Source organism: Amblyomma maculatum, chromosome 3 (genome assembly GCF_055883805.1).
Source record: "Amblyomma maculatum isolate TAMU_Amacu chromosome 3, ASM5588380v1, whole genome shotgun sequence".
Classification (NCBI taxonomy): domain Eukaryota; kingdom Metazoa; phylum Arthropoda; class Arachnida; order Ixodida; family Ixodidae; genus Amblyomma; species Amblyomma maculatum.
The window spans coordinates 211,004,196-211,025,011 of record NC_139346.1 but is presented as its reverse complement, the minus strand read 5'-3'; the positions used below and the strand labels follow the sequence as shown (position 1 = coordinate 211,025,011).

The following is a 20,816-nucleotide window of genomic DNA, read 5'->3' as shown; positions in this document are numbered from 1 at the left end:
GAGTCAATGGGATAGGTTTGCTAGAAGCCTCATGGAGATCCGAGTGTTGAATGACCAGACGCTGCAGGAAGTGGGTTGCCAAGCGGCAGGTGGCAATGGTGCGGTGGAGGGTTTGCATGTTCTGGACTGGATGCAAAAAGCAAGCCAAGAACTGTGCACTTGGTGACAATCAAAAAAGCAGTACCAGAGAAATGGAAGGAGATTAGGGCGTTAGCAGTATACTGGTAAAAAGAGTGGCTGAGAAGCAGAAGCTCATAATTTCCCGGAGCAGGAGAAAGATCAGCATTGGTGAAAAAGGCGTCAATGAGGTCTAGGGCATGTTGCACGGTATTCTGCACGTGACCTGGAGAGCTGAGCGAACACCAGAGAATGATGCTGTTGGCGTAAAAGATGTGGCGAAGGTCGAGAATTTATGTTAGTTAGGAAGCAAGAGAGGCCATAGCCGGATTTAACAAGGTAAAGGTGAGAACTACACCTTGGGAAATGCTCTGTGTGAGCTGATGGGGGTAGGCCAAATGGGTATCTACTCGAAAGTGAGCACTCGTTTAAAGAGGAAGGAAATAAAATGCGGAAGTCACTAGCAAGAGAAGAAAGTTGTGACAAGATGTAGTCGTGCCAAACGCCATCTAAAGCCTTGCGGACATCAATGGTTACGAGAGCACAAGTTTGTGTGGAGGAGCGTGAAAGAGAAGTGGGAACATGTCCTGAGCACTGACATTATTTTGGAAGTCAAATGAGAGAATGAGAAATGAACTCATCTCTCATCTTGAGAAAATGAGAGAGGCGAGTCAGAGCCATCTTCTCAAGGGTTTTACCCATGCATGATGTCAAAGAGATAGGGCGGAGGTTAGAGAGGGAGGGTTGCTCAGCTTAGGAATCATAGTTAGGATGGAGGAGGTCGGGGAGCCAAGGAGGCCACTGCTGTCCCAGGTTTCATTGGAAGTCTGGAGGAGGAATTCTTTGGCATGGTGCAGGAGGTTGCATGTAACTCTATTCCCGCCGAGAGCCGAATGGGTATCACAAGCAGCCAATCCACTTCGCGGTCCTGTAGAGTGAAAGGGCAGTCTAGATCCGGGTGAAGTTTGCTCGTGCAGGACAGATAGAAAGGGGTAAGAGGGGGCAGCGAATAGATAGAAGCAAGCTGGTCGAAGGGGAGGGGTCGAAGTCCCTTGGGAATGTGCTTTAGCTAAAGTGGAAGTTAGGGTGGGATTTGTGCCTAAGAGGTATCTGAAGAAAGACCATGGAGACTGGCAATGCAATGCAGAGTTGAGACTGTTGCAAAGCGCACTACAATGAAGGAAGTGCAGTGGATGACTATCATGGCGCCCAGAGTAAAGATTCGGTAGGTACGTTGAGTGGTTTAGTGTCGGAAGCAGAAAGAACACTGGCACTCATGGCGATGCCATAAACGGAGAATTTGGGGCTTGGATCGGGCGGTGGGAGGAAACCTATGCAATAGCTGGCTACTGGAAGAAAGCAACACGAAGATGCTGGACGTTCGGGCATCTTAATATTCAAAGGAATAGGAAGATAGTGCAGCGGAAGGCGTGCCACTCAATGTGAGTGACCATTTGGCAACCAAAGAATGTGGGAGAGAAAGACGGTAATTGAGAAAATACATATATGCTATCAAGAACAGTGATATGATGCATAACTACAGCCTTTAGAAAGGTAGGCACCTAATGAAAAATTTACAATTAGGGTAATGTAAGATTAAGCCAGATTATCGAATAGTAGTGGGTGGAACACATGAAAGGAAGAACAAAATCTTTTAGTCCTGCACGAAGTGTGGAGTATCGCCCCCTTTATATTCACTTAGAAAACGAAAACAGCGCTGTGGTTAGGACATGCTGTGCTGCCAATGCCAGTCCCTCGGCCTGTCTGTATAGGAACACAAGCAGAGGAAGGAAACCATCACATATCACCCACTACCCTCATCCTATAATAAGATCAAATTGAATTGTAACTTCTTACATATATAGCTGTCTAGCTGTTCCATACCACAATAGGTCACAAACTAATCAAAAACGTGGTGTTGCTAGTAAAACACAATACAGTGTGTAATTCCATAACTTTTCTTTTTTGTGTGTAGGGAACCAAACAAAAGTCCCTGAAAAGTGCTTATTGGAGAACAGATGCACTGAACACGTATAAACCACTCAATATCTGCCCTTCTGATCGCTTTATTGAACATATCCTCAACTGATCGCTTCCACAGCCTTTAAACATTATCTAGCTATTCGCAACACATAGAGCAGCACCTGCAGCATAGTACTATGATACAGATCACTAACTGCCTCTTGCCGGCCGCACTGTCTATCAACCACATCCCGTTCCTCTCGTCCTAAGTGCCTAGCAGTCGTTGACGTCCGGCTCGCCTGAGTCGACCAGGTATCTGTGTCCTTAAACTGTACTTTCTCTCATATCCTTCATCATTTATTGCGATGAAAAAAATAAAAGGGGGGGGGGGGGGGGGGGGGACTCGCCGAAAAAGACTCAAGATGAGTTGAACGCGCACAGCGTATATGTATAGTTAAGACCGGCGAAACCAGCGCGCGAAAAAAGTTGAAGTGCTCACCTTGCCCAGGAGCTGGTCGCTAGATCTGTCTCGGAGCAAGCTGTTATTCAAGCACTGAACAAGATTGTTCTTCTTTTGCGCAGCATTAGAGTAAACATTCAGCTTTCTTCTGACAGCACCTTTCTTGGAACTGTTATCAACACTGTCTCCTCTGGCATCGTGTTTTTTACCAGCACTCTTTTTCGCACTCGCAGAAACTGCGACTGGCGGCCGACGACGCGCGGTTGGTGCTGTTGCTTCTTCGTCGCCTACTATGGCGCGTCGTCGGTGCCGCCTTGGGCGACGACTTGCTCCAGCCTCTTCCATGGTGCTGCGCCAGTTGCGCTCACTAAAACAACGTACACACAGCGCACTAGGGCCAATACTCCGACACAAAGACCAGATGATGAAACCGACGAAACTAGCGACCTGCCCACCTCCACGTGCTTTCTGCTTTCGCGGACAAGTACAAACACGCCATTCGACGCGAATGGCCACCAGCGTGCGCGGTGCGCGCCAACCACCAACCGCGCGGGCTAGTCGAGGACAACTTGCGCAATACACGCGCGTCCCGAGGTTGCTAGGCGGCCGCAAGCTCAAGGCCAAGTGCCCATGCTTGAATACCCTGCGAATGCGGCTGACAAAAAAATATGCTCTAGGCAGTTTCCGTCACTGTTGATAAACAAATATAGGTCCCGCATGAAGGGAAATGAAAGGGGAAAAAAAAAATATATTATGCACGCTCAATATGCTAATCGCAGATAAGCGTCGGTAATTCGGCACATTTTAATTTTCCAAAAAGAAGCGTTAGGAAGCAGTTTAATCGCCGACAGTGTATCAAAAACGTCTACAAAATCTGCACATCCCTGGCAGTTTTAATGAAGCTGTGGGCAATTATTACTATGACTACATTGAAAGCTGCTGCATCTCTGTACTTACCTTGTAGTCCACTGCTGCAACTGCACCGGTATGCGATGACAGCTTGTTCCCCTGAAGCATCAAGTGATGCAGAATATACTCTCTCCTCTAGCCTGAGATCTAGAAGTCCCACCTAAAAGGTGCCTCTTTTATTTACTTATTTTTTGTAATAAGTTCAATTTGGTCAGCTGCGATACCAAATCACAGCTTTAAATTTCCTTCAGTCAGCAGCCTGACCCCATTAACCTTGTGAACCCATTAAAAAGTGCACGTGCAGCTTCAACATTGATTAATATGCAGCAAAGTGGAGTTGAGCTGTCCTGTCCTTTGTCACCACACTGTTCCTTCATTGACTGCCATCTCGAAAACACACACAAAACATTAGCCATACTGTAATGCAGTAATTCTTGGAAAATAAAACTATTGGAATTTGCCATACTTTAAAAACACACACACACAAAAAAGAGATTGCAGAGATTTAACATGGCTAAACCTAGTTAATACGCGAAAGCACATTATACTAAGCACATCTTGGTAGATGGCAGATTACTTTACGCTGTCACCGCCTTCTCTCCACCCTCTGCCAGAGGCACATTTGCGAGGAGCACTGTTATGCATGTTGCCCAAGTTTCCACGAGTAACATAGATATAAAGCCCCATTTTAACCATGCTACTTCATGCTATGTATCCTGGGCAGCGAGTCTAACCTTCAACGCAAAGGTCCTGGAAGGCTGGATTCTGATCTCACCCATCCATCTTAACAGTGAACCCAGAGTAGTGCTTCCAACTCGGGCCAATCTGGAGAGGTACAGATTCGGTGAGCCAGTTAGACCTTGTGAAGTAGAGCATTCGCACTAAGATATACATAATAGCTCTTCCTGCGTAGCAGACCCCATGCTCTCCTGATTTCAAATTTCAGACTATGATAAGGTTACCAAGCATTCTTGAAATTCTAGAAGGTGCAGTTAACTATGACTGGCACGTGCCTATTGCCTAGACCTCTAGATAAGAGTGTGTACAACATGAGGTCCACTCTGAACCACTTCATCTCATGCGCAAGAATTAACGCGTGAAATTTTTGGTGGTTCAGTTTCTCTTTGGAGAATCCTATCACTTGTGGTGCATGTGAAGAAGCCTGCTGAAGACCATATTGTCACCAACACACGTAGCAAACAGGAGAACAAGCGAGCTGCCTTCTTTTTTAATCAAGCGAAACTCGAGACAGAGGAGGACGACGCTCAGCCATGCGCCAAGACATTCGGCCACTTGGTGGCACTAGAAGATGGGCAGCGGTGTGTCAATATTATATGACCAGAGCATATGTACAGGGTGTTAACCTTTTATTCATGTTCTGTGATGAGCATTGCATAAAAGGTCACTCGTTAAAAACAGTCACATTAAAATTGTCGGTCTGCAGCATTCATTCAAATGGGCACCAGACAATGGTCAACAGACATTATGGCGAGAGTAGTAATTGTGCCAGTTGGAATGTCCCCACATACTAGCTGGCACAAACATGCACACACACACACGCACGGCTGGCTGCATCAGCACAGCACGGGTGCAATACGACGAGTGCCGTAATCCACCACAGAGTCACAACCACTGCCCAGTGATGATTTGCTATGGCCACTTGCAGCCAGTTGAGGACTCTAGAAAAAAAAAAAAAAAAAAAAAAAAAAAAAAAAACGCCTGGGCTGCCCCGCTGCTGTGCATGGAAAAGACAGCAAAACAGTGGGAGGTCATTGGGCTCAAACATGTGCTGGCTGCCAGAAGAGGTGTCAGTTTTGCCACAGTCCTGTGATGATGGTCTAGTGCTGCCCCTGGCTCCACGTGATGGCTAAGGCGTTAGACCAAGCCCTTGTCTGAGTACTGATACTCCAAGCCATCCTCTTCCACTGCAAAGCAGGCAAGGGATTCGGTTAGGGAGGACCCCAAAGAGCGTGCAATGTGCCCGAGCAGACAGGTCAGGCATGCAGGACTGTAGTTGGCACCGAATAAAAACAAGCAGGTTAGTGCCAGAGCAAAGCAAGGGCTTTGTAAAAGTGCTACACCAATCATACAGGGTTAATGTAACTAATGCATGCATAATAAACATCACACAGAGGAACATAGTCTTTAAAGTTTTATTTCTCTTTGAGTGGCAGCACACCACAGCACAACCATAGCTGTGTGAAAACCTGAAATGCTAAATGCAGTCTGGTTGCAGGTACTTGGCACTAAATGAGAGAATGTGGCCACTTCACCAAGGCTAGTGATGGTGCCACCAATGGCAACAGTTGTCTTGTTCTTGCCTAACAGCAATTGGGCAAGTTAGCAGAGCACTGTAGCCATGCACTTCAAGCCTGCTTGCATGCGTGGCTACAGGAGTCAACTCTCACGCACTTGTGACAAGGGTGGGCACCAACGTGTTTTGCTGTGATGCCTAACCAGGGCTTCCAAGTCCCACCCTTACAGCAACCTGCTTGTTAGCCATCCACTAGCTGTTCGAGTATATATTGCATTGCTATTGAACTAGAGTTTGCAGTATACAAAAGTGCATCAGGAGGATTTAAAAAGCCTTGAAATGGTTCTCTGAGAATTCAACAAGATTCAAAGATTCCAGCATGTGAAGCTTCTAGGTAAAGAGTGCCAAGCAGTTCTGTGGCAGCATTTAAAATGGTGAAGTAAGTGTCTGCCGAAACCATAGTGATGTCCCAATCAGTAAGGAGAAACTCGTGGTGATTGCCTTTGCTACCAAATTTTCAGATTTCTATTGCCTTCATGCACATGCTGCCCTGCGTCGCCTGATGCCACCAAACAATTCTTTGTGGGCTTTGCCTTCAGTGGCATCGGTTTTCTTCCTTCAAGCAACCCCCAGCCTGTTGCAGTGCATTGCAGAAAAGCCTGAATGCCGGCATTGCTTTATTAGGCGATTACCTATGTCACCATTTCAAAAGATAGCACAAACAGTTCATATGCTTTACCTGCAAGTTTCAAGCATTCGACCCCATTCACCTTGCCGAATTCTAAAACCTCTTCAGTTGCCCTAAATCGCAAGCGCAGGCCCTATGAAACCTGTGTGAAAAATAGCGAGAGTTTGTTCAAATGCGGATGAATATGCTGCTTGCCTCAGCATTAGAAACAGTCATTTAGAAAATGTACATGCTTGACAACTTGCAATTAGTGTCAGCCATCTGACTCAAAAGACCAGTTCAAACTTGCCAAAACACAACAGGAATCAGCTGAAATCTGATTTGTTGCACATAGTTTCTAGCTGTGTTTTGTACAGTACAAATAATCTTTTTCTTTCTTTTTCTTAAATGGAAGGCCACTGAGAACAATAGCAATTACCCCTTAAAGAACCAAATGTTTGGCAGCTCACTGTTCACTTTCTCAGTACACCAGCTATGAACTAAGGTATGGAAACGGCCTGGGAATGAGTTCTCAAACTCCACAACCTGTACTTAGACCAAACGAAAAATATATGCACAATAAATTGCGGACAGCACGAGAAGCTCTGGGTGAGTAGCACACGTGTTCAACACACAAAATCTTTGTACACGGCAGGCACCTCCTATTTCTTTTTCACAACATAGGAACAACTGTTCCTATGTTCTGCATGCACATGCCTAAATCTTTATCAGCAGTCATCAAGACCACTTTGTAGCCATAGATGGCAGATGGCTGAAGCACTGTACACAACTACAGACTTAATTTGTAAACCTTTAAATGCAGGAGGCATTGCATACACATTACTTGTCATGCTATCTTTGAGTCTCCTCGAACAGCACTGATTCTGCAAGCATAAAACGATAACAGAGCTTGGCCTCTGAAGTAGACCAATGTAAAAAAGTTCTGCAGCACACAGCCTCTGTGAGCAGCTGTAATGAGAAGTACTATGTATACTAGGAGGAACTAAATGGCGGCAGTAATAGCGCTTCATGTAAAGTATTGCAACTTTCTAGAGAATACAGTATGTCTTTGAGAAGCCTATCTGGTGTACTTGCATGGCATGGGACATACTGGGGCATGCTCATGCACATGTCACATGACATCAACAAAAAGTTCGCAGGGGTTGCCCATGGCCATGCGGAAGGACTGCCTACTACCGGTCAGTTCTTGGGAGCCCTCCGCACCGTCCACGCTGCGGCTAGGCTCCGCGGGTGGTCCACCACTGCCCCCTGCATTACCGCCACACACCAGGCATTACACAAGACCTCTGCCAAACAGCAGCTAGCAGGAAACTTGCCAAGTCTATGATGAGAAGGTTACTAGAGTTCTGGAGACTGGTAACATACCTTAATAATACTAAATAGTTATCACGTCTTCATGTGGAGGGATGCCTATCACTAAATGCTTAGTGAAGTTAACGTTAAGTAGATTAACTGGCGACAAGGAAAAAAAGAAGTGTTCCGAGAGTTTTGTAACGGATACAAAAGTATTTATTTACACAGTGAAGGCATCTGCGGTTCTGGCAAACCTAGGGAGGCGCGAATATTTGAAACTTTGAATAGTTTTTGAAACAGCATCAGTTATTTGATTCGATTCACTTTACACTTTCAGTCTGAACCTCTTAACACTCTGGAATTCTGAATTTCCTGTTTATCTGCACTCATAGCAAAGCACTGTAAGATTTTAAAATGGAAATATCCTGCAATTGTAACAAGAATCAACTTGCCCTTTTCTCACATCACTGGCTGCCAGCATGCAGCAAAAGCCCAAGAACAACATTATTAGGGCTTGCATAAAATCAATGAGCCTGCAGCCAAGTCGCCGCTTGTGGGTCAGAAAACTAAGAGCAGCAACACACATCACATCAATGCACCATGCTATGACAGTTGGCTGTGAGTGTGAATGACAACAACCCTGTAGTTTCAAATCACTACAATAAGAATCACTGGGTTCATCAAGGAAAACCAGTATGCAAGGACAAAACAGGCAGCATGTCATCATGAATGGTGCATTTTGGGTGACACTCAAAAAGCTGACAGTGTGTCTTCAAATGTTGGACAAGAGCATGGAAGGGATGGTCATGTGAGGCTCGTGCTGCAGCTTTGCTTGCTGCTCTTGCATCCACTTCACAAGCTGTCTATAGTTGCATTCTACCAGCAATGCCCGATATAGTACCCTAGGTCCAGAGATAATAGATACAGCCTGCCAGAGCCATTCATTGCGTAAGAAGATAATCTGCAGATATGTCATGGCTGCCTTGTAACTGGAATTTTTTTGCTGAATGCAGACGCTATCGAAAGAAATGTAAACAATGTTTACTATTAAAATAAATTCATGCCTTATAGGCTTCACTGGTATAGTATAAAAATGGTTATGGTTGAAAGCAAAATTTAACACCAATGTTTCATTCCACAGCTGTGTTTTGAGGAAAACATTTGTCTTGGTTCATGATGTAGTTAGCGCCAAAAACGAGGACCAACAAGAAAGAAAGACACAACACAAGCGCTTGTGTTGTGTCTCTCCCACCTCGGTCCTCATTTTTGACAATAACTATATCACGAATCGGATTCAGCTTGCCCAACCTTTCCCCTTACTACCATTTGTCTTGAGTTTGAACTAGTAATAACAATATTCAAAATGATCACAAAATACTTAGAATGGCTTTAATATATTCGATTCAATTTGCAACTATTTTTTTTCAATCACGTATGCTTTGCGGCCAAGAATTTGATACCATGTGCATACTTCTAGACAAGATGCACTAGCTCTACAAACACAAGTCATGATGAGTGGGTTAATACGATCCTCTATGGTAGAAGATGACATCGCTAAAGACATTGCTACACTTACTGCAGCAGGCATAATCTAATGAAAATTTAAGATGCTGGAATATGGCTTCATGTTTTATCTCTGCAATGTGCCGGGTAGTCACTCAAGCTGATATTTTTGGCAATTCTGGCACAAGCAAACAGCTGTAAAATATTCCACTTTCCAACAAGCAGAATACATTATGTTGGATCAAGGTGGCAAGTGGTCCACAAAAAAATAGGTAACAAAATTAGCAAATGCTGCGGTGTGAAACCAAGATTTATGCATTTGTAACTGAAAAGTGGAGTCAATGAACCTGGTTTAAAAACATTTAAAAAGCATCAAAGAGCCATAGACAGGTCAGAGCCTGCCCACATGTTCAGATGCAGCACGTCATCTACAAACATTTATACTCCAGCTCAGTAGTTCCTTGCAGCACTAATAAAGTTGCGATGACTGCAGAGGAGACGTTCTGACGCTGGAGAATGCAGTGCCAGTATAAATTGCCAGATGAGCCTTAGGAATAGCATGCTTTAAAGCATGCGTTCGTGAAATGCTTTATTAAGTCAAACCTTAACAAAAACTTGCGTAACATATGCTATTTCTTGAGTTCAGTGTTTGCGACGGTTGTGTATGCTGAACCACACTTCCAACATGGCGCCATGCCTTGAAGCGGGACATCTCGCTTCGGAATCAATTCCTAGTTGTTATTAGGATCTTCTGTAGTTCACTGGCCAAAAATGGCGCATCGGGCATTCGTTTTGCCTCATCTCAACTACAGCAACATTCACAAACATTAAACTTCCTGTATTTTTTATTCTGGGCGTGATTCTGCTTCTCCCAGGACTAAAGAAGAAAGTCGGTTCATTGAAAAAAGAAAAGTTCTTGTCCGAATGACCAGATGGCACCATTAGGCTGAAGTTCACTTTCTTTTTTCGTCTACCGTTTTGGCTGGAGCACTATCACATGCCCACCCATTATAAATGGAATGATCATCATCATCATCGTCGTCGTCACCATCACAGCTTCGTTTGCATACAATGAACTAAAGCATGGACATTAAAAGCAGCACAATGTCAGGCAAAATGGTATTCTAAAGTTCCAAACATTTGTCTAGGGTTTGGTACATAAGCAGTGCCTATATACAGTCGAACCCGAATATATCGAACTCGAAGGGGATCGCGAAATAGTTCGATATATCGATATACAGAAATCAGCTTGAGACACCACTTGTGATCATGGAAATTATACCGCATTTGTCGCATAATCAACTCACTCGCATAACGAACCCACCATCTACTTTTGCCCCTGAGAATTTGGAAACGAAAGTGTCAAGGCCAGTTCACATGCAAGTGATTGAGTGAACTCAGTGATAAGCGGCAGCGACAGAGCGAAAAATTTCCAACTTGTTGGAACTGCGTCGCCAGACCCACCATGACAACTGAAAACAGGTTTTTGCGTCGCCGCGACAAAAATTGCAAGCGTTTTCACTTGCATGTGAAACATCCAGTCGGTGGCACGTCCCTCCGTTTCGGCCGCAGCATCCACAGCTCATTTACTGGCAGCGAGTCAAGATGCTGTGCAGCGATAATGGTATGGTGTGTTTATTTTTTCATTATACTTTGATGTTAGCACCCATGGTGGCGGGGAGCGAAATTGACTGAGTGCCCGTGATGGCTTGATTGCAAAAGCCTGATTCAATTTATCACGCTGTGCTTGGTGCGGGCGTAGTCCACTGTTGCGACTGTAGGAAGAAGAACAAGAAAATGCATGGGCCTGCTACTAGCTCTGTAGTTGAGCCACCTCCACTGCCTCGTGCGGGCAGAGGAGAAAATAGAGAAGAAAGAAAAAAAGAAAGAGAGAAAGACACGCGTTGGTAACAACCGTCGTCCACGCGTAGTCTACTGCCACAAAATTAAAATCATTGGAAAGCGTGAAAGCTGCAAATGCCATTTGAAGCAAACAATGCTAAAAGCCAGTGTCATGATCGCAGCTGACCGCATTCTTTTGTAGATTCATAGATGCAAGGATGGACAACTCTCGTGCAATCATTGGAAAGCGTGCTAGCTGCAAATGCCGTTTGAAGCAAACAATGCTAAAAGCCGGTGTCATGATCGCAGTCGACCACATGCTTTCGTTGATTCATAGATGCAAGATGACCGACTCTCACAAAAAAAAAAAAAATTGTCATTTCTTAGCATTTGCAGCCGACATAATTTATGCTATGCCGCACTTTCAGCATGACAACAAAAATGGATGGCTCTCGCAAAGAAAAAACAAAACAAAAAACAACGCTTTACAATGTCGCAGCCATAGCTTACGCACGTTCAGCACGACGACACAAGATGTGCAGCCGCTGCACGCTGGGGATTCACAATATGCACTGGACAAAGTGTCTGACGTTCTGTCTGCCATGGACTGAGCTGGCTTGTCGGCGCATGCGTAATGCGTGCTGCTGTGAACGAAAACCGGGAATGAGAGAGGAAGGAGAGAAAAAGCTTGGCAGAAGAATGGGAATTACTCGTGCTTCGCTCTATCACATTTTTCCCCTCTCCCGAACACCACGGCTGCATTGGCTGTGTCTGCTCCGTATCAGCCATTGCCAAACCAGTTCCCTCTCGTTCCTTCACGCATATAGCTTGCAAACGTCACCTGCTGGCGCGCGGCAAACGATCACCGCAAATGTGCGCGCCTTTGAGGAAAGGGTGCGGCGCTGCCCTAGCCGTCGCCGAACTGTTCCCTCTCATTCTTTCCGCACGTGGCTTGAAAACGTCACGCAGCAAACAACTGAGGGTGATGCGATCGTCATTGGGGAAGGCGAGGCACACCTTCCAGTGCGTGGTGCGGAGTTCGACGACCGATAAAACTCAGTTCGATATGCGATGCAGCTTTCCTGTACTTTTACATGGGATCTTCAAGGGAATATTCCATGAGTTCGATTTAACCAAAATTTGAATTATCCGGGTTCAACTGTATATTCGTTACTCTTTTTCAAATCACATCCGCATATGCTGCGAGCAGACAATGTGTAGATGATGCACCGTGATGCACCGAAGAGGTCTCCTAACTTCCACAGCACTGTGAAAAAGTGATGACATAGAGTACGCGCCATGACAATAATATCAGATAAACAAAGGTTAAACAAATAGTAAGGCTGCATAGATATCAATGCATTTGTGGTTTGCTTGAGCATATAAAAACTACCTTTCTGTACTTAGAATGGCACATAGGCACTTAGAAGTAACATCAAAATCTCAAGAAAAGAAAATTGTATCATGTGCACTGCGCGGGGTTATTATTACAGTCAAACCTCGATATAACGAACACGCATATTACGACTTATTGAATACATCGAACTCTTCCGAAATTATTTTGTCAAACACATGCATTTTTAACTTCCCATAGCGAACACGGTTCGGCATAAAACGGATATTACGAACTTCGCGACGCCAAGCACTACCTCACTTTAATAGCAGGAGGCAGGCTTCGTTGCACTACATGTGTGTTGTGAGGCGCAGCAAACGTTCAGGACTACCTCGCAGGCGCTGACAGCGTCACAGATGCCACGACGGCATTGGGAGTTGACAGCCAAAGAAATTTATGGCCTCCGAGGGAGGTAATCTCGGAGGCCATAAGAAATCGTTCGAATCTCACAATCGCCGACAGCGCCTGCGGCGGCAGCGGTCGAATGTTGCTTTTGGTTTTTTGGTTTTTGCGTCTTTTGCGTTTTTAGTGTTAGCACCTGCGTCGGTCGTCGTGTCGAGTGTGGTGCGCGGGTGTGCATAGTGCTGTGATGGCGGTGAACGTGAAAAAAAGAGCAGCACTGACGTTAAAGACCAAGCTCAAGATAAAATCAGGGCCTTCAAGGCAGTTTACAAGAGGAGACTGACACTCTTCTCGTGAAGCTTCTTATGAAGCAGGACAAGAGCGACTTGCTGGGAGCATTGAAGCGGCATCGGACAGCGTGAAAGGCGAAACGATTGCCAACTGCTTTCGGCACGGAGGTTTTGTTCCAGCAGAGGCCTGTGCATCAAATGATGATGGGAACGATCCTAACGAAGCAGAAGCAGATCTCCGCGAACTCCGCGAGCTCGATGAACCTGGAACGATTTTTCGCGTTTTGTTGGTGACATGGCCACAACAATGACTGTAGAGGACTTTGTAGGCGGCGACGACATCGCGGCGACCACGGCTGTACTGACGGACGCCGAAATCGCTGTGGAAGTTTCTGAACATCCCGCAGATGAAGCTCAGGCTGACCCTGCAGACGATGAGAACATTACGACTTCACAAGAAGCGCTTGCTGCATTGGATTTACTGTGCCGCCACTGAGAGCAGTGGGTTTGCCCTTGTTGAGTGTTTGCAAACTGTGGAACAGGGTGTGATATGGAACACGATCAACACAAAAAAGCAGGCCGCGATAACGCAGTTCTTTGCGCGTAAATAAATGGACGTGACCCAAGTAGGCACCCTCCAAGTTACTGTGCCTTCTGATTGAATTTCGCTGCTCTTGTGTGTATTTTCTACGAAACTTTATATTACAAATTATGGATAGAGCGAACTATTTTACGATTTTTTAACTGTTCGTTATAACGAGGTTTCACTGTATAATGATGGGAGTAAGATGAGATCTATCTCACAATAAATGACAGGCGTAGAAAAACGAATCTGACACACACAGGAAGCATCAATGCACATGCTGGTGATGGTGGTAACAGCAAAAGCACGGTGGTTGGTTGCAATCCATGGTCCAAAAAATTCATACCGCAAAAGACATGTAAGGAACAAACAAGACAAGTAGGTGCTACACTCCCAATTGAATTTTATTTGAAAAGGTTTGCCGCCTAAATACAAATAACGCTCGTGGTATGAAGTCCAATCGGAGTTGTCCAAAAAGGCCATTTCATTCTCAAGCAAAGGTAATGACAGCATTTCACAACCGCGTCAGCACGTCGTCGTTACCTTTGCTTGACAATGAAATAGCCTTTTTGTACAACTGTGATTGGCCTTTATGCCACGAGCTTTGTTTGCATTTAATTGGCAAACCTTTTAAAATAAAGTTCAGAGTGCGTAGCATGTGCCCTTTTTTGTTTGTCCCTTGCGCTTGTGTCTAAGCCTATTCTGTGTTGCGAATATATTTTTATCATAATAGTGGTAGTGGTTTATTTAAAAAAATCAAAATGAAAGAGAAAAGAATGTTGCCAGCATCAGCAATTGCTGTCTAATAGCTTAAGCATAACAGGCGCACCTGAGCTGCGGCCGGCGGGAGAGAAAAGGGACTGGTGAGGATAGCGAGAAGGAAGGAGGAGAGCAATAGCAAGAAAGTAGGTGTTGTCAAGAGAACAACGCTATGCGTTTACTTGAAATCTGGCAGCAGTCAGTAAAAAAGGAAGGAAATTTTATTTTCTATGCCAAGTCTTTTTCTATGGAAATGCTTCTACTAGTACAGTCGAACCCGGCTATATCGAACCCGGATATATCGAATTTTGGTTATATCGTACTCACGAAATATCCCCTTGAAAATCCCATGTAAAAGTATAGGAAAGCTGCGTCATATATCGAACTTAATTTCCCCGATCGTTCGATATATCGAACTCCACACCACGCACTGGAAGTGTGCCTTCCCCAAAGACGATCGCATCACTCTTGGCCGTTTGCCGCGTGACGTTTTCAAGCCATGCGCGGAAGGAATGAGAAGGAACAGTTCGGCGATGGCTGGTCTGGGCAGCTCCGCGCCCATTCCCCAAAGGCGCACGCATCTGCAGTTATCGTTTCCCGCGCACCAACGCATGACGTTTGCAAGCCATGTGCGTGGGAGTGCCCATTCTTTTGCCGAGCTATCTCTCTCCTTCAGCACGCGCTACACATGCGCCAAGCCAGCTCAGCCCGTTTTCAGACAGACGTCGGTCGCTTTCTCCAGTGGGTGTTGTGAACCCTCTGCGTGCGGCGGCTGACGTGGCTATGGCGCCTGCGGACGTTAAGAAGCGGCAGCTGTCTCTTTTTTTTGTTTTTGTTTTTGAGAGTCATTCTTTCTTATCGTTGTGTTATTCGGACGTTAAGCGGCGGCAGTTTTTTTTTTTTTTTTTTTTTTTGCGGGAGTCGTTTATCCTGGATGTATGAATTGCAGTAATACGGAAAGTTGAGCTAGTTGGTACATGATTGCAAATTACGAGCGCTGCGACGGAGAACAACAACGAGAGAGTAACAACGAGTAAGCGCCTGTCCTTGTCATTACTCTCTCGTTGTTCTCCGTCGCAGCGCTCGTAATTTGCAAGGATGTATGAATCAAGGAAAGCACGCGGTCAGCTGCTGCGATCATGACGCCCGCCCCAAGCGCGGCGTGGCTTGTGTAATCAAGCCATCACGGGCACTCTGCCAAGTTCGCTCCCGGCCACTGCAGGAGCTATCAAAAGATAAATGCGCCCGGACGTTATTGCTGTGCAGCATCTTGGCACGCTGCCAAGAAATGAGCTGTGGATGAGAGCACTGAAACGGGGTGACGCGCGCCATCGACATGCAAGCGAAAACGCTCGCGGCTCAGAAACCTTGTTTTGAGCGACCGCGGTGGCTCGAGTGGCGAGAGGGACGCAGTTTCAACAAGTTTGAAATTTTTCGCTCTGTCGCTGCCGCTCGTCGCTGCGATCGCTCAATCACTTGCATGTGAGCAAGCTGGCCTTTACGCATTTTTTTTTTTTTCAAATTCTCGGGTGCAAAAGTGGAGGGTGGGTTCATTATGCGAGTGGGTTGATTACGCGACAAATACGGTATCGTTTTTTTCGCATCGTAAGTGCCGTCACAAGCCAATATCTGTATATCGGATTTTCGATATATCAAACTATTTCGCGATCCCCTTCGAGTTCGATATATCCGGGTTCAACTGTACTCCTCTCCCAACATGTGGTGGACACGCTGTATTATGAGTGGCATTTAGAAGTATTGGAGTTGCTTTGTTGGCAGGTTAAAGGTCCACAGAAATGGCCACCAAGAAGAGTAAGCAACGCCATAACACTGATAGATATTGAACCACCCATCCTTCTCCCGCAAAAATTTTCAGTCTAGCTTCTGCAACACCAGAGATATCGGTAATTAAAAATGGCCCTTCCAATTTTCCCTCTCAACTCCTACGCCGAAGGGAGTCATAAAAAAATGAAGAAAACAAGCAAGTTCAAAGCTCCGCCCAGAAATACGTCACTTCGACGAACTTCCGGTTGCCGCGCGCTCGCTCGCTGGTGTACTTGTGTCAACCCCAACCTGTCCTTGCTCGCCAGTTCGAGCAGCCCCCATGGTTAGTGTAACTGCGGTTACGCGAACCCGCTGTTAGCCCATGTTACAAGGCGGACCAAACCATTGTTACACTACTAACCACGGTTATTGCAAACCGAGCTTGGTGACCTTAGTATCATTTGAATAGCTTGTTGCTGAGCAGAACGTCAAAAAATGCGTGGCCTTAGCTATGAAAGTACACGAGTTTGCAACACTTGCAGCACGGGATGCCACAAGCAGGCTGAGGTATGTTACACAATTACCGCGGTGGTGAGGCGCGCGAGCGCGGCGAACGACGGCGCCGTGCGTGACCGTCCCTAGCCGTCACTAAGCCTAAATTGTTTCGCTTCGAAGCCACGGCGGTCGGCATTTTGGAACTGATCAATGGCGTCGTAAATCGTCTACTTATGAAACTGCCTTATCGTAAATCCTATCCTGCCATAGTAAAATAATCATAGGATTAACTCTGGCGACGCATTAATCGCTGAGCTAGTACAAGCAGATCGGATGAGCCGAAATGCACCAGCAGCAGCTGGCTTGAGCAGAAACTTGCTTGTATCACGGCTATCACTCTTACCAGCAATTTGCTGCTGGTCAGCGATCCTCACGAGGGCTTCATACTTGGTATTCGGCTCCGTATTCCAGACGCCAACAAATTTTAGCACGCTTTATTTCGGACATCGGCACTAACGATCCGCCGTGTCGTTCGCGCACGTGTTGTGGGAGGGGGGGCCACAGCGGCGGTGTTTACGGCGGTCGAGGAGGTGCTGCCATTGTGCAGTGTTTGACCATGCTGTTGATGCCTCGTTGGACGACACTCCGGTACTCCCGAAACCACGTTATATAAATAAGATATTGGTAAATGCAGCTTCGTTCTGCCGATCACTGCGTCACTTCGGTTGTTGTACTTGATGGGCAATGGCCGCCTAACCGAGAAGGGCGGCGAGCTATGTAACAACAGCCCGCACAGGGCAGCCCACGAACAGACTTTTGCAGCTACCTGAAGTGTGTCCATGATATCATGGCTGCAGTGGCCACAGCGAATGGCAGCTTCTAGCAAGCCTTGCCAGTCAACTCACCCGTGACGTCATGGTTTAAGGAAATAGTTTCATGTGACATCGCCAAGCGACAAACTCTCTGCCCGCGAATTAAAAAAAAAACGCTGTATTTTAAAATGAATAAAACGTTGGTTTTGTTCCAAGGAGTTATACTTTGAGTTAATGCTCATTATTGCCTTAAAAATATTGGAGCTTCCCAAATTAAATTAAAAGAAAGAACACTGGCCAAAATATGTCATGAGGTTATGGTGAAAATGAAAAGATTTTGCCTCCTATGGTATAGCTTGAGCACTACAATATCAAAGAAAAGTGGCTGTACGAGGTGCCATCTTGCGGAGAAACCTTACTATCACTGTAATACCCCACGTGACTACATGTCTGCAAAATATCACTGATTTTCTTAAGTGCACTTTTTTTTTTTCTTCTAGGAGTGCTTGTCATATTATATTTTGCGCTTTCCATAGTGCGTCTTTAAATAAAAAACACCCTTCCTTTCACATTGTGAGTGTTATGCTTTCAGCTTCTGTCACTAGATGGTGCCACAGTGTTTGAATTCCGTGGATGAAGCGGTAATAGCAGCCACTAGAGCTTTCGTCGACAAGGCATGCTGCAACAGCCTTGAGTGCGGAAACTGAAAAGGATGCTGCTCTGCGCTAAAAATGTCTAATTACTTACTGGCAAGTGAAATTTATATTTGCTTTTGGTACATCCTTTTCGTCGACCACCAGTCGTCATCGCATAGCTGCTTACGGTTTCCAGCATCGGGCTACACAAAAATGGGCGCATGCATTTACTGATATGGAATCGAGCACATTAGACAGCAATCTCTCCATTGCGTAAAAGAAATTCGATGCTGAAATTCCAGTGTTCTGTCCCCTTAAAATGAAATCATCCCCCAGTTTGATGTCTTCTTAAGTGTGGACTGCAAGCTTGTAACCCAGGTGGAAATGACTACAAATCAGCATGTCAATGAAGCCCTCTGGCAAAAAATTATGTTTACTCTTGTTTAAATGCAGTAAATGCAATAAATGTTGTTTTACCATTATGCCTTGACATGGTTTCACACAGGGTGAGACGACGACAAGTGTATACTGCTAGGAAGCAGTGAAAAGAATGACGCAGGTGTGAGAGCTCTGTTTATTACAACTGACTTGCCAACATTCATAAGCACTCTGAGCTTGGTGGCGACAAGCTCCGAAGAGTCTGGCTTGACTGTAGCCCCAGTTCTTAGAGACAGAGTTGGGAGGAGGCAAAGCGCTCACCAGATCCCGAATGGGTGCTTCCCTCACGGGCGTAGTTGACGTAGGAGGCTAGCTGTGTCTCTGCAGCGCTCGGCGCTGCAGTGCTTCCGCACACGTACCCTGCCGGCAGGAGTGGCCCTAAGCATCCCCAGGGCGGCACCATGCCCCCCGTTCCACCCTCCTCCTCTTCCTCTTGCAATCGCAGTGAGCACATGTCTGCACAGAAGATATGGTCGCATGAAGCATGGCCGTGCAGTGCTTTCACGTGATGAACAGCAACCAACCACAGTGAAATGCCTGGCTCCTCTCTCTCATTTCCCCTTCCCTTTTCAAGTTTTTGCATTCCTGCGTTAACCCATTCATTCATCCTTTAGAATGCAGGAGGCGTAAGCAATACCTTTCAGTGCAATTAGATGTCTACGCAATGAAAAACTCTGCTGCGCATTCCCAGACATCAAGTTTTCTCGCGTGATGGTAATCGGAGTGAACGGTGAGTCAAATGGACACCTCAATGTTTACCCCGCCGAGACTACAGGAATAAATGCCCCAAGAATATGGGCCACTTGTCAAGTAACAGTTTGGTTTGGTTTGTGGGGTAGGGCAGTGGAGGGCTCCCGAAATTTTGACCACCTAGGGTTCTTTAACGTGCACTGACATCACATAGTACATGGGTGACTTGCTTTTCGCCTCCATCAAAAAGCGGCCGCTGTGACCGGGATTCGATCCTGCATCCTTGGGCACAGTAGTCGAGCGCCGTAACGACTGAGCCACTGCAGCGAGGCACTCGGCAAGTCATGCCATCCAGTGTGTTGCAAAAAGACTGTACTTTAGTTTCAGGGTCAGTTTCTTTTCATTTTTTTTTTTTTTTTTGTCAGCCATATGAACAAATATTTTTTAACTTCACACTAAGCCTGTCAACATGGAGGGATCAAGGGAAGCATGGCAGCCAAAGTGGCATCATCATGTCCAACTGACCCTGCTTACCAACAAAGCCTTTTTTTCATTATTCCGCAGCACTGACACTTGAATCAGTACTTTCAAACAGAAGCTTTGTGTGAAAAATGATGTCCCTTCATCTTATTGAGGAAATTCACTGCTTCCGAGGCTTTTCTCAACATGCTGGGCATGTGCTCAACGATTCTGTGCGACCAGCAGTGTAGCGAACAGAGTTCTCTGCAAGACGGTCCAAGGTCAATCCTGGCACTGAACTGCGTAGTAGTCCAAAGTGCTGAGCACAGCCAACATTTTGTTTTTCTGACTGGAAAGCTCTGCAAAGAAAGTCCTGTTTTTGTTTTTCTGACCGGAAAGCTCTGCAAAGAAAGTCCTGTTACTTTGAATGCTCATTCTTAATAAATACTAACGCAAAACATAATCTAATTTCTTTCATTCATAGGTAGAGTTGCCCAGCACTTTTTGAAATCCGCTGGGGTTCCCCTGAGGAGTTTATAAATGACCCCTGCAATAAGCCATAAAAAAAAAAGCAGCCAACTTCCAGAATGACAAGCTGCTGTGTTAGTGGTAGTTGGGCGCACTTTTTCTCCAATGCCATCACAATGACTGGCTCTTGACCTGGATGCGAGGAAAAAGGTCTCACCAAGGGAAAGGTCGCTGAACACATAGTAGCACTGCTCGGAGAAGGAAAGCTTGTTGACGGTGTGCCGTATGAGGCCCGCCTTGAGAAGTTGGTTGGCAAACTTTTTTGCTTCTTTGCGATCTTGGAAGCCTTGCACATGTGTCGCGAGCCAGTCCACCACATCCACACCTGCAGTGACAAAAGATTTACTACTATACAATGGTTGCAACCCTAATAATATTGCCGGTATGCACCATTACACACAGTAGGAGGCGGCATAAAATGCCAAGACAGACAGACTGATTTGATCAGAGTCCTTTGGTAAATAGGCAGGCAATAGCTATTGCTCTGGCAGTAAGAGCATCCTTTGCAGTTTCTTCTCAACAGTACTATTTGCTAACATTTATGCTACAACAGTTTTCAAATCATATAAGAACAGAATAACTAGCACATTTGGTTGGTGT

At 45.7% G+C, this 20,816-nt stretch overlaps 2 protein-coding genes across 5 annotated transcripts in view; both read right to left on the bottom strand.

The window, feature by feature from the left end:
* Positions 1-3,120, bottom strand: part of LOC146197624 (DNA damage-binding protein 2-like) — a 52,047-nt gene extending 48,927 nt beyond the window's left edge. Inside the window, exon 1 of one of the 2 annotated variants that reach the window (XM_084599531.1) lies at positions 2,579-3,120. In XM_084599531.1, the coding sequence (XP_084455657.1) occupies positions 2,579-2,884 (306 nt within the window). In that variant the 5' untranslated portion in view covers positions 2,885-3,120. The remainder of the gene's footprint in view (positions 1-2,578) is intronic. The other variant, XM_084599530.1, reaches the window with a different exon arrangement.
* A 1,644-nt stretch (positions 3,121-4,764) lies between these two features.
* Positions 4,765-20,816, bottom strand: part of LOC146197623 (segment polarity protein dishevelled homolog DVL-3-like) — a 49,144-nt gene continuing 33,092 nt past the window's right edge. The window contains exons 13-16 of one of the 3 annotated variants that reach the window (XM_084599526.1): positions 20,374-20,541; positions 18,801-18,995; positions 7,567-7,638; positions 4,765-5,373 (exon numbers count right to left, since the gene is read on the bottom strand). In XM_084599526.1, the coding sequence (XP_084455652.1) occupies positions 5,324-5,373; positions 7,567-7,638; positions 18,801-18,995; positions 20,374-20,541 (485 nt within the window). In that variant the 3' untranslated portion in view covers positions 4,765-5,323. Of the gene's footprint in view, positions 5,374-5,396; positions 7,639-18,800; positions 18,996-20,373; positions 20,542-20,816 lie in introns of those variants that run through there. The other 2 variants (XM_084599527.1, XM_084599528.1) reach the window with 2 other exon arrangements.